Genomic DNA, 15,135 nt, shown 5'->3' on the forward strand with positions numbered 1-15,135 from the left:
AAAACACTTTTTTTTAAGTTTATTTATTTTGAGAGAGACAGAGACAGTGCAAGTGGGGGGGGGGGGCAGAGAGTGAGCGAGCGAGAGAGACAGAGAGAGAATCTGGCTTCACACTGCGAACACAGAATTCAATATAGGGCTCAAACTCACAAAACTGTGAGATCATGACCTGAGCTGAAACCAAGAGTCAGATTCTTAATCAACTGAGCCACCCAGGTGACCCAAAAACCAGTCTTTTAAAAGTTAGCTAATATTAATACCAAAATCTGCAAAGATAGCCCAATAGAAGAAAACTAAACATCAATCAAATTTATGAATATTGATAAAAAAACACTTTCAAAAATTATAAAGAATATTCAATGGAATATTATATTAAATATAATTATACCACGTGGCTTTGTACCTTGAATGTGCAAAAATGTCTCAGTTTTAAGAAATGTGTGACAGAACCCATTATATTAATTAGATTTACAGAGAAAAATACACAATTATCTCCAAAGATGACATAAAATTATTTGCAAAAATTCAATCTAGGCATAAAAAAATTCAATATCTAGCCCAGCAGACTGCCTATTCTGAAAATAACTAGAAATTCTACACAAAACACACACACACACAAAAAACAAAAAACAAAAAACAAAACAGAAAAAAACAAAGAGCCATCTTCTTACCCATAAAACTTCTACCTATGGATTTAAAGAATAAAGGAAGTCTACACAAAGTCCAGGAGGAATAAATTTGAAAGTAAACAATATACCAAGAGCCAACAAAATATGACCTATTCTTAAGAAAAAAGACAGTCAATGCAGGAAATCTTGAGATGATCCATAATTTGAAATTATCAGGAAGAACTTTAAAGTAATTATTATAATTATGCTAAGTAAGGTAAATGCTAAGTAAATTATGCTAAGTAAGGACAATACACTCATTCAGAAAATATGTGAAATCTTTTAAGAGAAATAGAAAATAGAAAAGAGTACTAAATGGATGTTTTAAAACAAAAAGAACAATAATTGAAATAAAAGAAATACTTGATACACTTAACAGCAGAATGAAATGACAAAAGAAAATGTCAATAAGGTGTGAAGTTGGATCAATAGAAACTGCCAATCTGAAGATGAGATAGAGACTGGAAAAAAATAGAAACTGAGATACCTGTAGAATAATAGCAAAATTTCTCTTATACATGTAATTGAAATATCAGGGGAAAAAAAGAGAATGGAACAACAAAAAAAAGTTTCAAAAAGCAATAAGCTCAGATTTCCTGAATTTGTTGAAACATAAAAACTTACAAATGCAAGAAACACAGGGAATCCCAAGGAAGATTAAACATACACACATACATATACCTCTATGCACATCACAGTCAAACTTCTGAAAACTAAAGATAATGTTAACATGTGAAAGCAGCTAGAGAATACACAGAATAGCAGTTCAAATAACTGTGAATTTCTCTTCAGAAATTATGGAGGCCAAAGACAGTGGAACAACATTTTGTGAGTACTGAAAAAAAAATGTCAAGACAGAATTCTCTAACTAGAGAAAACTCTTCAGAAATGAAGGGGCACCTGGGTGGCTCAGTAGATTGAGTGTCCGACTCTTGATTTGGGTTCAGGTCATAATCCCAGGTTGGGCTTGACATTGAACATGGAATCTGCTTAAGATTCACTCTTTCTTTCTTTCTTTCTTTCTTTCTTTCTTTCTCTCTCTCTCTCTCTCTCTCTCTCTCCCTCCCTCCCTCGTTTTATATGCATATTTCTGCCCCTCTCCCTGACTCGTACTCTCTCAAAATAATAAAAATTAATAAAAAGGAATGAAGGCTAAATAAAGATGTTTTTAAAAATACATCACCAATATACTACAGTACAAGAAATACTAAAAAGGAATTTTTCATGTAAAATGGCATCAAAGGGAAATCTGAATCTCCTGGAACAAATAAAGATTATCAGAAGTGTATCAGAAATGAAAACATGGGATCACCTGGGTGGTTCAGTTGGTTGAGCATCTGACTTTGCCTCAGGACATGATCTCACAGCTCATGTGTTCAAGCCCTGCCTCGGGCTCTGTGCTGACAGCTCAGAGCTTGAAGCCTGCTTCAGATTCTGTGTCTCCTTTTCTCTCTGCCCCTCCCCCATGTGCTAGCTCTCTCTCTCTCCCTCAAATATAAACAAACATTAAAAAAATAAAAGTAAATAAAACCATGTATTTAAATATATAATACAATTATATATCCTAATTTTTTTGGAATATGTACAATTTCTTAAAACAAAATTTATAACATTATCCTGTTTAGATTAAAATGCATATAGAAGTAATATGCATGACAACTGCAACATAAAGGTCAGTAAGGAGGTGGTGTAAATAGTACATGTATAGTATGTATGTGTATGTAAATATGTATTTACTTATTTAATGTACCTTATGATATTTTAACATACTAAGGAAGCTTTCTGTCTGGGAAGAGACTGCCCCTCTTGGGGCTAGCCAATTTTTAGAGATAGCAAAGGACTCAGCCTAAAGTACACCTTTGATATTCATAGAAAACAATCCTGAACCATACATCTTCTATTTGGCCCATACACCCCATGAGGCAATATTCTTCTGCCTTGATCAATCCAGGTTCAGGTACTAAGCAACAGTGGATCTCCCCTACAGCTTAAAGTCTACCAAAATTATTTAAACTACCCAATCCCAAATTGAGTACCCTGTCATGCCTTGCCTTTCCGGTAGAAACTCTAGTAACAGCCATGGTCTAAGTTCTCGTATAGCTCCTGTCCTTTCAGCCTCCTGACCAACACTGGTGACTTCCTCTGAGGCCCTCTATGGTATATGGGGACTCCCTTTCTTAGACCTGTGAGTACAATAAACTTTCTTCCAAGCCTCCTTCTCATATCCTCCTATGGCTACACTGACTTTATCATACTATATCTACCATTTACAGTCGTAGAATAATAAGTTTACAAGGTTTCTATGTTAAAAGTGTAGTATTACAATATTAAATTTAAGTAGACTGTGAAACGTTAAGTACCTATATTATAATTCCTTCAGCAGTGGTTCTCAATATGGAGTGATTTTGCCCTTAGGGTACATTTGGTGATATCTGGGGACATATTTTGATTGTCTTAACAGAAGCAGGGTGTTACTGGCACCTACTGGGTATAAGCCAAAGTTGCTGCTAAACATCCTACAACGCACAGACCAGCTTCCCATACCAAAGAATTGTCCTACCCAAAATGTAAACAGTCTTCATGTTGAGAAACTCTGCTCTAAAGCAACCACAAAATTATATAAAATGTTATAGCTAAAAAGCCAACAGAAATATTAAAATTAAATTATGAAAAGTATTTAAATAATTAAAAATAAGGTTGAAAAAGAGGACTAAGAAATAAATCTAAAAAGGGAAAATGGAAAACAAATAATAGGTAGACTCAGGGCGCCTGGGTGGCTCAGTCGGTTAAAGCATCCAACTTCGGCCCAGGTCATGATCTCACAGTTCGTGGGTTCGAGCCCTGCATCAGGCTCTGTGCTGACAGCTCGGAGCCTGGAGCCTGCTTCTAATTCTGTGTCTCCCTCTCTCTCTGCTCCTCCCCTGCTCACTCTGTCTCTCAAAAATAAATAAATATAAAAAAAAATTAAATAATAGGTAGACTCAACTTCAATCAAATCAAAATTATATAAAATGTAAAGGGACTAAACACTCCAATTAAAAGGCAGAGATTATCAGAATGGATTAAAAGTATAACTCGATTATGTGATCTCGATAAGAAATATACTTTGAATACAAAGACATGGACAGTAAATGTATTAAAAAAAGATTTACTATGTAAAAAAATAAGTATAAAAATGATAACCAATCCATAATGAAAAAAAGGCTCAATTTTTCAGGAAGGCATATTAATCATAAATATAATGTACATAATAGATCCTCAAAATACATTAAGCAAAGAATAAAGAGAGAAGAAAACTCCACAATGATAGATTTTAACATTCCTTTCTCAATCACTAATACAAAAATGGACAAAAATCAGTAAAAATATAGATAACCTAAACAATACTGTCAAACACAATAAACTAGTTGATATTTACAGACAATCACACACAAAATTTTGTTCCAATGAATATGATACATTCACAAAAATATACTATAGTTCAGTCAATAAAACAAGTCTTTATTTATTTACAAGGATTAAAATCAAGGCCATATGTTCTCTAAATTAAAATGAAAGAATATTAAAATCTCAAGAAAAATATTTGGAAATTAGCCAGTACAACTTCTAAAGTATCCATGGTTCAAAGAAGTAATCACAAGAAAAATTAGAGAATACTTCAAGCTAAATGAGAATAGAAGCACAACATATCAAGCTTTATGAGATGCAGTAAAGGCAGTGCTTAGAAGAAAATTTATAGATTTAAATAGTCATATCAGAAAAGAAGAAAAGGCCTAAAATCAATGACCCTGGGTTTCAAATTAAAAAGTTTTAAAAAAGGAAATAAAAGTAAACCAAAAGTAAGTAGAAGAATGGAAAAAATAAATAAATAAAAAAGCAGAAATCAACTAAATAAAAATCAGACAAAAGTGAAAATTAGCATTTAAAAGTATATTCTTGTAAAAACCAACAAAATCAATAGGTCCACTGACAGAAAAAGAGAGAAAACACAGGTCATCAAAATCAGGAAAGAAAGGGGATATCACTAAATGTCTTATAGACATTAATGGTATAATAATGGAATATTATCAAAAACTTTATGCTTTCAAATACAGCACTGTAAATAAATGTAACAAATTCCTTGAAAAATACAATTTACCAAAATTGACACAAAATCAAAGAATTGTGACTAACTCAATATTTATAAAACAAATTAACAAAAATGAGTTGTTTTTCTTTATCTCACTGGCAAAGCAAAAAAGATTCATAATGTGCGATATTGGTGAAGATGTGTAGAAAAGGACACTCTTACACTTTGTGGGAGTGTAAGCTGGTGTCACCTGTTCAGAAGGCAATTTGGCAATATCTATCAGTTAAAATGCACATGACTTTTGACCTAATAATTCCACTTACAGAAATTTACATTATAGATACATTTAGACATCTATCCCAAGTCCTATACACAAGAATATTTATAGCAGAATTGCTTATAGTAGCAAAGGTAAAAATAAATAGCCATTAATGAGGGGCTGGATAAATAGATTACTTTTTAAAATAAATATTCTGCACTATTTAAAAAACTGAGGTTGATCTATAAATAATTATGTAATAAAATCTCCAATTATATAATAAAATCTCATTGGGTCAAATAACTCAAGGCAGAATAGTTTACAACACGTGCTCCCATTGAGTAAAACAGTTTATGATAAATGTGCCTGTGCAGATGTACTTACAAATGTGTATAAACCAATTACATACAAAGAAATACAAAGACATCTATACGCCTGTGCATTTTCTATTTCTATTTCCTTAAAAAAAGAAAAAAAATAACAACATGTAACTATTGACTATCACCTAGGGTAATAAATCCTGAGAACTTAGAGTATGGGGTGGAAGAGATATTTCCTGAAAATAAACATTCCGTGATATTATAAAAATATTTATGATTGCTTATATTATTGAAAACCCACCAGTTCAGAAAGTTAGTGAGCTAAATCAATTTGTCACATCATGCATCCATGAAAAGAATAAATTAAAGCATAGATCTTTGATATGGTATGCTTTTTGTAAGGAAACCGATCACTTGATCAAACTGTGCTTTTTTTCAACATTTTAGAAAAGTTTTTCTGCTCTCACTGTGTGCCAGGCCCAATGCCAGGTGCCAAACAAACAAACAAACAAACAAAAAGGTATTTTCCCTCAAGGAGCTCACCAGGAGATGGGAAAAGCTCACAGTCAAAGGCTCAGAGGGAGATTGCTGTCCTGGCTTAGATCTAAAATGTTTAGGAAAGGGGGCACCTGGGTGGCTCAGTCAGTTAAGCATCCAACTCGGCTTCGGCTCAGGTTCTGATTTCACGGTTCCACAGGATTGAGCCCACTGTCAGCACAGAGCCTGCTTGGGATTCTCTCTCTAGCTTTCTCTCCACCCCTCTCTCGCTAGGGCACGCACATACACACACTCTCCCTCTCTCTCTCAAATAAATAAATAAACTTTAAAATGTTTAAGAAAGACAATTCCTTCCAAGACCATAACAAGAACTTGGTTCAGCAACCCTGCTCTGTAGAGCTCACCAGGTATCTTGGTAAATGTCAACATCTCTGAGATAGTTGAGGTCCTTTCTACTAAGCGTCCAGGGAAGATCTCAAAGAGACCTCTTTCAAGAAGAGCTATTGACCATCATAAATCCTGTCCACTCAGCTTTACAGAATAATTTCAATTTCCAAAGGCATTATACTGTTTCCCACCTCCACTCCTTTGGCTGTGCTGTTCCCTTCAGCTTGGAATGTTAAATTTCTGTTCTCCATCTTTGGCTAATTCTTACCCAACGTCAAATACAGGCTCAAGTCCTTCTCCAATAGAGCTTCTCTGGTTCCCTGCCACACAAATTGTATTGAGAATCTTTCTTCCATGATCCCACAGCTCTTTCCCCCTTATAGTCAACCATTTATTTCTCATGTGCCCTTGGTAAAGTCCCAGTTTACTTAAAGTTGCACCCCTGGTGTCTGACATAGAATAGTAACGCAAAGATTATTTGATGAATCCAACTGTACAACTTCACTTTTCTCCCCTGGGTGTACTTGGCTTACTATACTAAACTGAACTTTGTGACTGATTTCCCTGCATGGCATGCCCTCCACTGCACCATTTTCCAAGTCTAAGACACCACACTCACTTGTCCAGTGACATCCCAGGGAAGACAAACTTGCCCAGGCAGATGCGATAGACAGCGCTCAGGGGAATCCGCTGCAACTGCACACAGCTGAGCATGATGAAGTCATATTTGCAGATCAAGAGAGTCTTGTCTGTGACCAGCAAAATCCTCTCCTTCTCATTGTTCCAATGATCTATCCTGTGGGAATCATCACAGAGAATAAAAGTTAATGGCATGGTCTTTTCAAGTTAAAGATAACAGTACTCATTGAAACATCTCTACTAACACAGAAGGCAGGGAGGTTTGAACACCTCAGAAGAGGTGCTGAGGAATAACTATCCTTCCTCTCTCCTTCTTTCTCTCTCTCTCTTTCAGTCCAGCCCCATGACCAAGGGAGGGGGGAAGATGGAAGATCGCTAACAAACAAACAAAAAAATGTTCCACAGCCACAGAGTTCAGAGATGATTACCCATGAAGGGATCCATGGGGGGAATGACAATATGGTATCATGTTGGCAGTCACCTGATTCATGTTCCTTCACATCTTCCCTGTTCATCAGAAAACCTTTATCTTCCTCCAAGGACACCAAAACATCAATTTTTCTAACTCAATTCTTACCACAGACTTTACTCACTACACACTAGGTTATGCTAATCTCCAAAAGTCGCATTGCTGAGTGGAGGAAAAAAATGGAGACTTACACAAAGGTGCACTGACCTCCAAGCCAACACAACATCTACTCATCCTATCATAGCCTTGTGGTAGAAATACAGCCAAACAAGTGAAGTGGGCCAACGACAAAGTAGACACTAGATAAGTTTTCACCAAATTGATTTGCTTTGGACTTGAGAGCCTTTTAGGGCATGCATAGAAAATTCTAACTCTAACAGAATCTCCAACAGAGAAAACAAGAAGAGATCTGAACAGTGGTGTCTGGCTAGAAGAAAGTGAGCATGGTCTATAAATGCTCTCACCCACAGCACTTTTGCTGTCTATCTACTATAGCACTCATGACTTGTATTACAATTATTTCAGTACATGTTTTGTTTTCCCCAAGAGACTGGAAAGGATGATCTGTGACTGGTTCATGCCTGAATTCTCACTACACAGAATCAATCTAATGTAAAGATAGACTAGGTAGTCCACTCCCATGCATTCTCACACAGCAAACACAGTGCTATTTTTTTTTTTTAATACAAACAGAATTACATAATTCCCCTGTTTGTTAAATAGCATCTTTTTGATCCTAGGAGCAAACCCAACTCACATAAATGGAACTACAAGTCCTTGTATGGTCAGGCCATTGCCCAACATTATCTCATAGCAGGCTAAGAACCCTCACTGTCCAAATCATGGTTCAAATGCCTCATTCAAGGACGATTTCTTAAGGTCCTATACCAACTTGGCCCTTTATCATGCTCTCTCAAAGCATCCTGGTCCTTCTTCTTTTGTGGACCTATTGCTTTTTGTAAGAAGGAATGATAGATAAAAATGTTTAGAAGTAAGTACCATGTGGACATTGACGATCAGAATAGACATGAAAATACAGAGGGTTGGACAATGTCAGTCAAGGTGAGCTCAGTATCATGTATGCGTGTATGTTCCACAAAGGCAGAGACCATGGCCATTGGGCTACTCACTCTATCCAGCTCCTGTCAAATAGCCCACACTAAATAAATATCTTTCTGGTGAATAAATGAGTGCCAATCAAAACTTTTGGAGGTTGCTGGGCTGGATGAGGGCCAGTATGAAAGTTGCCAGCTCTATCACTTACTTACTCTGTAAGATAGGACACTTCACATGCTTTCGACTTATGTTCCTTATCTGTGAAATGGAGACAATACTAGCACTCATCTCCTGAGTTTGTGGAGAGGATTAAGGGAAACGACTCTCAATCAGTGCTCTATAAATCAGCGGTTATTATCGCTGGCAGGGGCCTAAGTGTCTAAGGAATTTTGGGCAGCCCAAATATATGCCATTCCTCAGTATAGCATAATCTAAACAGAGACAGGCGAGACGAGTCAGGGGTTAAGTCACTGCAAGGAAAAGGTGGATGTGTGAAAGAGAGAAAAAAAAGGATGAAAGCGAAGAAAAGACAGAAAAGATGGTGAAGGAAAAACAAGAAGGGTAAGAGCATTGATCATGGCGGCCATTATGTGGTATAAGTATTAGCTTTACATCCCCCACAACCCTTTGAAGAAAGTCACATCTGAAGTCAGTCAACTAGAATATGATACTAGAGTCAGTGGTGTAGAGTCTGAGAGATGTGGTTTAAATCCTGGTTCTACTGGGGCACCGGGTGGTTCGGTCAGTTAAGCTTCCAACTTCAGCTCAGGTCATGATCTCACAGTTTGTGAGTTCAAGCCCTGCATTGGGCTTTCTGCTGTCAGCACAGAGTGCTTTTTGTAGCCTCTGTTCCCCTCTCTCCGCCCCTCCCCCACTCGTATTCATATTCTCTCTCTCTCTCTCTCTCTCTCTCTCTCTCTCTCAAATAAATAAACCCTGGTTCTATGGTTTCCATCCACCCCAACAACACTGCCATACTCAACCCCTGTTCCACTGAGAGAAGGAAAGAATTCTAGATCATCTGTTTTATACTCTCAATCTTAGTCAGAAAGAGACCAGGGGACTCTGAAATGTCTTATCAGATATCTACATAAATTTCTCTAAATAGCTTGCATCTACTTAGCAGTAAGTTAAAAGCTGCTGCCTAATAAACCAGACTTGGTTTTAGTCTAAAAAAACTACAGCTTTTGGTTGAATGGTTTTGCTGAAAATGTCAGCACTCCATAATGAGATTTATTTTAAAAGGTAAAGGATTTGGGAAAAAAGAATTCTTTTTAGGAACACAGAGTGCTCTGCTGTGACACAGATTCTGCATAATTTACATGTCGGGAAAGTCTGAATTCAAGTAAACACATGGGGTTATAAATAGTTTGGGGCCACATCTCTAGCTCCTGGGTGGTATATGTATTTATTTAGACTTCAATCACACCTTTTTTTCCCAAATAACTCATGGAAAAAACATTGAATTTCATATTCCCGACATTAACATAATTGAACTTGGGTTGGCAACAATATCCACAACAAATATAGGGGTAGAAGTAGCAATAGGATATTGTGAAGATTTACAAAGTCCTTGGATACTGATGGTCCTATGAACCTCACAGCAACCCTTTGGACCAGAAGTTATTACCCTTATCTTAAAGACAAGGTAGAGACATGAAACCCAGCCATGGTATTGGCTTTCTCCCCAGCACCATCCACCTCCAAATAGAGGACCCTTCAGTGTGGTATGAGAATACAGTAAAACCAACTTCTGGAAGGAGCTGATGTGATGATATATACCACATTGGGGCTGCTGTCTCTGGGAAACCTTTCCCCTGAGAAAACACGCATCGCCATGCCTTTCAAACTTCATCCTCTTGCAGTGTTCCTTATCTGGGAGAAGAACCCTGCTTCTACCCGTTTATGCAAGCTGGAGACTTTGGAGGGAGTCATCCTGGACTCCACCTTTTCCTCAGCTCACATGCCAGGTCCTAAACATTTGACTCCCCAAAAAATCTCCGAAAACCACCTACTTACCTCCATCTGAACTTTCACCAACCTGATGCGGTCCCCCTCATCTCCTGCTTAGACTACTGCGATCACCTTCTCACTAGGTTTAGGCTACTAGTCACCTAGACCCAGTTTACCTACTGGAGGGAACTGCTCCAGTTCCCTCCTAACCTCTCCACCATACTGTAGTGAGGCAGATCTTTTGGGGAAAAAAAAACAGATTGGCCTTCACGTCTTCACTTTGGCTGCAAACATTTCAACAGTCCCCCAGAGCTCTCACAAGAAATAATAGAAGTTCTTCATCTGACCTAAGAGGCTGTCCACAGTCAGGCCCTATCTACCTATTCATCCTCATCACAGGCCAAGTCTCTCCACTCACTCTTCTTGATCTTTCAGTTTCTTGTATTCACCATGCCCACTGCTACTAAGGGGACCTTTGCATATGCTGCTCCCACCTGATGTTATTTCCCTAACTGCTCTAGTGCTGAGTTCAATTACCCCTTACTGAGGCAAACTTACCCAGACCTCTGTAACTACTTCTGTTCTTTCGAATGTACACTTTCATAATACTATGTATTTCTCCTTCATAGTACTTATCCCAGATGCACTTTTACAGTTATTTCTATGATAACCTAATTAATGTCTGTCTCCTCTCCTATACTATAAATTCCACAAAGACAGAATCAGTTCTTTGCATTTTGTCTCCAAAGGTTGTATGCATCCAAAATATATTTCTGACATCAATTAGTAAAGAATGAACAATCCTTGCGCTGTGCAAGCCATATGCCTTGGCTCATGCTGTTTGGGAATCCTATCCTCACGTTTACACACTGAAATACTCCCCCATAAAGTAGCACAGTTTTAAAAACTAATCAGTAACAGTGGGAAAATGTTTGTGCCATAAAAGTCAGAAAGAGCTGGATACAAAACGTCACCTTCAGTGTACTTCCAACTTTGCAACAACAACAAATACATAGATCAAAATGGTAACACTGATTATTTCTGAGTGTTGGGATTTCAGATGACTTTCATTTCTTTCCATGCTTTTATTAGTCAGAGCTTAATTTCTTTTTATGATGAACATATTCTACTTTCACGATAAAGAGAGATTTTTAAAAATAATAAATCTCACCCATCCTTCAAACTCCCAGTTTAAACGCTATTTCATGGAGACTAACCCTTACCAATCTCCATCCCACACCCTGCCAAGTAGATGTCCTCCTTCTTTTCATTAAATACATATAAGCTTTCTATTATCAGTACCACTGCTGTGGTTCAAGTCACAATCTTCTCCATATTAGTGATTTCTATCCCCAGAATGTCCTCATCATGCCCCACATTTGATGAGAGACCCTCCAATGTAGAGAGTTGTTTCCGTCCTGTCTGTGTCCCCTCACTATGCCCAACACAGAGCTGAGAGAGAACTTGGCAAGTGAGCAGAGCTTGAAAAACTAAAACCATACAATTTATCATCTTAGTTGTGCAAGCCAGACTCTCCTGGCAGAGGATTTTCCACGTCTCCTTTGCCACTGCTGTTCCTCAGCACTGTGTCATGTCCCTGCTTGATGAAGAAGGGCCTGCCTGGACACCCCAATGTAAAAGGGAATTTCAAAACTCCATGAGATTTGTGGTTTCCCAGGATGACAACAGTTTTGCCAGCAGAGGGCAACAGCGAACTAACAATGACAGGCGACCCGTCAGAACAAGTTTCCAGGGCCCCTACCCAGTTATTCAAACCATTCCAGATGCCTTCTCAGCGGCCCCTGCCCTACACCTAACAACACTTTCAGCTGCTCTCTCAAAGCTGTGTCAAATCAATTTGTGAATTAGAAAGAATTTTCCTCCAAAAAGATTTTTTTTCGAACATTCTTCCACTACACTGACACACACACACACACACACACACACACACACACACACACACACACACTCCATTCAGTAGAAACATCTTCTCTAATACTGAATAGAGTGACTATACCTGGTTTACAAATCAACCTTCCTTCATGTGTCCCTCAAGCCGCTTAGCATAGCCCAGCCCTTGAAAGAGGAAGGCAGTTTCTTGGCCGGCCAGAAATCGGCAACCAGGAGGGAAACACTGAATCATTCATTCCAAACATATTCCCTGAGCACCCACTGGGTTCCAGGCCCTGAAGAGAATCCAGTTTGGGTTTGCTCTTCAAACACAAACAGATGAAAAATGCATGGCATTGAAGCAAAGCAATTTCCCTCCCCCTGAGTTAAGTGAAGTCTTAAAAAACCTTTAGCTAAATAATCCACATTAAATTCTTTCAATAATTTGGTTATTCTTTCCTGGGGCCTCTCCAATTTGTTTAAAATAGGGGACCCTCCAAGTAAACACAGTATTCTAATAAAAACCCAATGTCCACAAATCTTCTCTGTTCTCAGATCCCCTGACTTGACTTCCTGTGGTTCAGTTTTTCTCCCCCTACCCCCATGGAGCCTGGTATGTACCAAGGTCTGTGCTAGCTACTGGGAATACTGAGAAGAATATTCTGCTCTTAAGGAATACACAATTCTTTAAGATGTAAGGTGAAATCATGTAGAGAAGAGCTAATATGGCACCCAAAGTTGTGATGAGATTTTACCATTTTAACACAAGTTCACAGACTCAGGTCTCCAGATTCCCAGCCCACTGCCCACAGGGTTAAGGAAAAGGAACCCCTGACATCTATCTGTTTGATGCTCTTGAAGAATGTTCTTCCATGAACACTTCATTTCCTGCTACTTGGTGTAAAATCTCAGTGTTGAAAATCACAAGTTGCAAAGCATGAATGATTTTTTGGAACAAACACACAAAAAGAGTTTTCAGGAGTATTACTTTTTTCAATACTTTTTAATGTATGCCAGTGTAGGACAGACCAAGTGCCCCCATAAAACATAGACAGGATGGATCTGGAAACATCCATTCATGTATCTACAAAGACTAATTTTTCCTGAAGTAAGAGAAATCCACTCTTGGGGCTTCATATGGTTCTACTTCATCAAAGGAAAAACAATGGTCTTTCCCCCTGCCCCAGGAAACAAAGGAGTTTTTGAGTTCTAAAAAAATATAATAAAACAATAAACAAGAAGTTTTAGTTAGGAAATTATACACATGTGTGTATGTGTATATGGACATGTGTGTGTGTGTGTATATATATATATATATACACACACACATATACATACATATACATATATGTATGTATGTGTATACACATATATGTTATATACATATGCATATATATACATACACGTGTATGTATATGTATACACATGCCAATTCTGAAGCTTCTTAGACCTATATGCACATAAGAATAATTCTGCCACATATTTTTCTTAGGTTAAAATAAAAAGCACTCATCTATTGTGGTCTTCTCTGAATCAGGTACTGGGCTAGATATTACACACCCTTTTTAATCTTCATCAAACAATCCTGATAAATACAGGTGAGGAAACTGAGGCTTGGGGAAGGATAAATGACTTTGTTTGCCCTCAAAATGCATATGTGGAAGCCCTAACACCCAAAATGAAGGTACTAAGAGGTGGGGCCATTGGGAGGGGATTAGGGTTTGATAAGGTCATAGGGATGGAGTGCCCATGATGCGATTAGTTCCCTTATAAGAAGAGGAAGTGACAGGAGAACTTCTTCTCTCCAGGATGTGAGGATGCAATGAGAAGGCAAGCCAGGAAGAGAGCCCTCGCTGAGAACCAAACCTGTAGGTAGGCATCTTGATCTTAGACTTCCCAGCCTCCAGAACTGTGAGAGAACTGTTGTTTAAGCCACCCAGTCTATGGGTATTTTGCTATAACATCCCAAGCTGACTAATACAGGAAGTTAACTTGTTCCAAAAAAACAGTCAGGATTCATCCAAGGTATGCTTCAGCATACCTTTACCTTGAGCTTGAGCTCTCCTCTTTACCAAACCACCATTCATTAGCAAGGCAATGAAATGTCTTCATTTAATCAATTAACATTGCTGAGTGTCTATAAAATTGACCCTTGAACAACATAGGTTTGAACTGTGTAGGTCCACATATATGCAGATTTTTTTTTTTTTGTAAATATAATACAGTACTGTAAATGTGTTTTGATTTTCTTATAACATTTTCTTTTCTCTAGCTTATTTTATTGTAAGAATAAAGTACTTAATATATATACAAAATAGGTGTTAATTGACTGTGTTCCTGGTAGGGTTTCTAGTCAACAGTAGGCTCTTAGTAAAAGTTTGGGGAGTTGAGAGCTACACAAAGAATTTGACTACAATTCAAAATTGAATTGAATTTGACTACAATTAAAAATAGTGGGGGCTCTGTAACCCTTAACCCCTTTGTTGTTCAAGGGCCAATTCTACTATATTAAAGACATTATGTAGGTTCTCAGACTATAAAGCCCTCTATAATTATCCCTATCCTTAAGAGATTATAATTTAATGTAGGAGAATATAAATAAATCAAGTATTATGGTACAGAGTGATAAACAATAACATGGAAATTTGTATACAGTGCCATGGAAATCCCAGCTAATGTCTAACATTGATTTAATGCTTACTTTGTATGAGTTTTTGGTATATGTATCTCATCTAAGTTACTTTTTTTATGCTCACAGTAATCCTGTGAAGAAGGTAGTATCATTATCCCCATTTTACAGATGAGGAACGAAAACATAAAAAAGGTTACATAACTCTCCCAGTTCTGGAATTGGAATTCAAACTGAGGTGCCTGTCTCTAGAGCCAATGTTTTTGATTAACCACTCTGCTCTTGAAAGGCATTTAAA

General features: G+C 37.6%; 1 protein-coding gene across 5 annotated transcripts in view; it reads right to left on the reverse strand.

Moving 5' to 3' along the window:
• TPRG1 (tumor protein p63 regulated 1) overlaps positions 1 to 15,135 on the reverse strand; it is a 122,694-nt gene that overhangs the window by 67,551 nt on the left and 40,008 nt on the right. For all 5 annotated transcript variants that reach the window (XR_006207562.1, XM_007083559.2, XM_042956490.1 and 2 more), the window contains exon 4: positions 6,821 to 6,997. Coding sequence is in view for 4 of the 5 variants with exons in the window: in XM_007083559.2 (XP_007083621.2) it covers positions 6,821 to 6,997 (177 nt within the window). In the remaining variant the exon portion in view is untranslated. The remainder of the gene's footprint in view (positions 1 to 6,820; positions 6,998 to 15,135) is intronic.

The sequence above is a fragment of the Panthera tigris genome, chromosome C2 (assembly GCF_018350195.1).
Source record: "Panthera tigris isolate Pti1 chromosome C2, P.tigris_Pti1_mat1.1, whole genome shotgun sequence".
Lineage (NCBI taxonomy): Eukaryota > Metazoa > Chordata > Mammalia > Carnivora > Felidae > Panthera > Panthera tigris.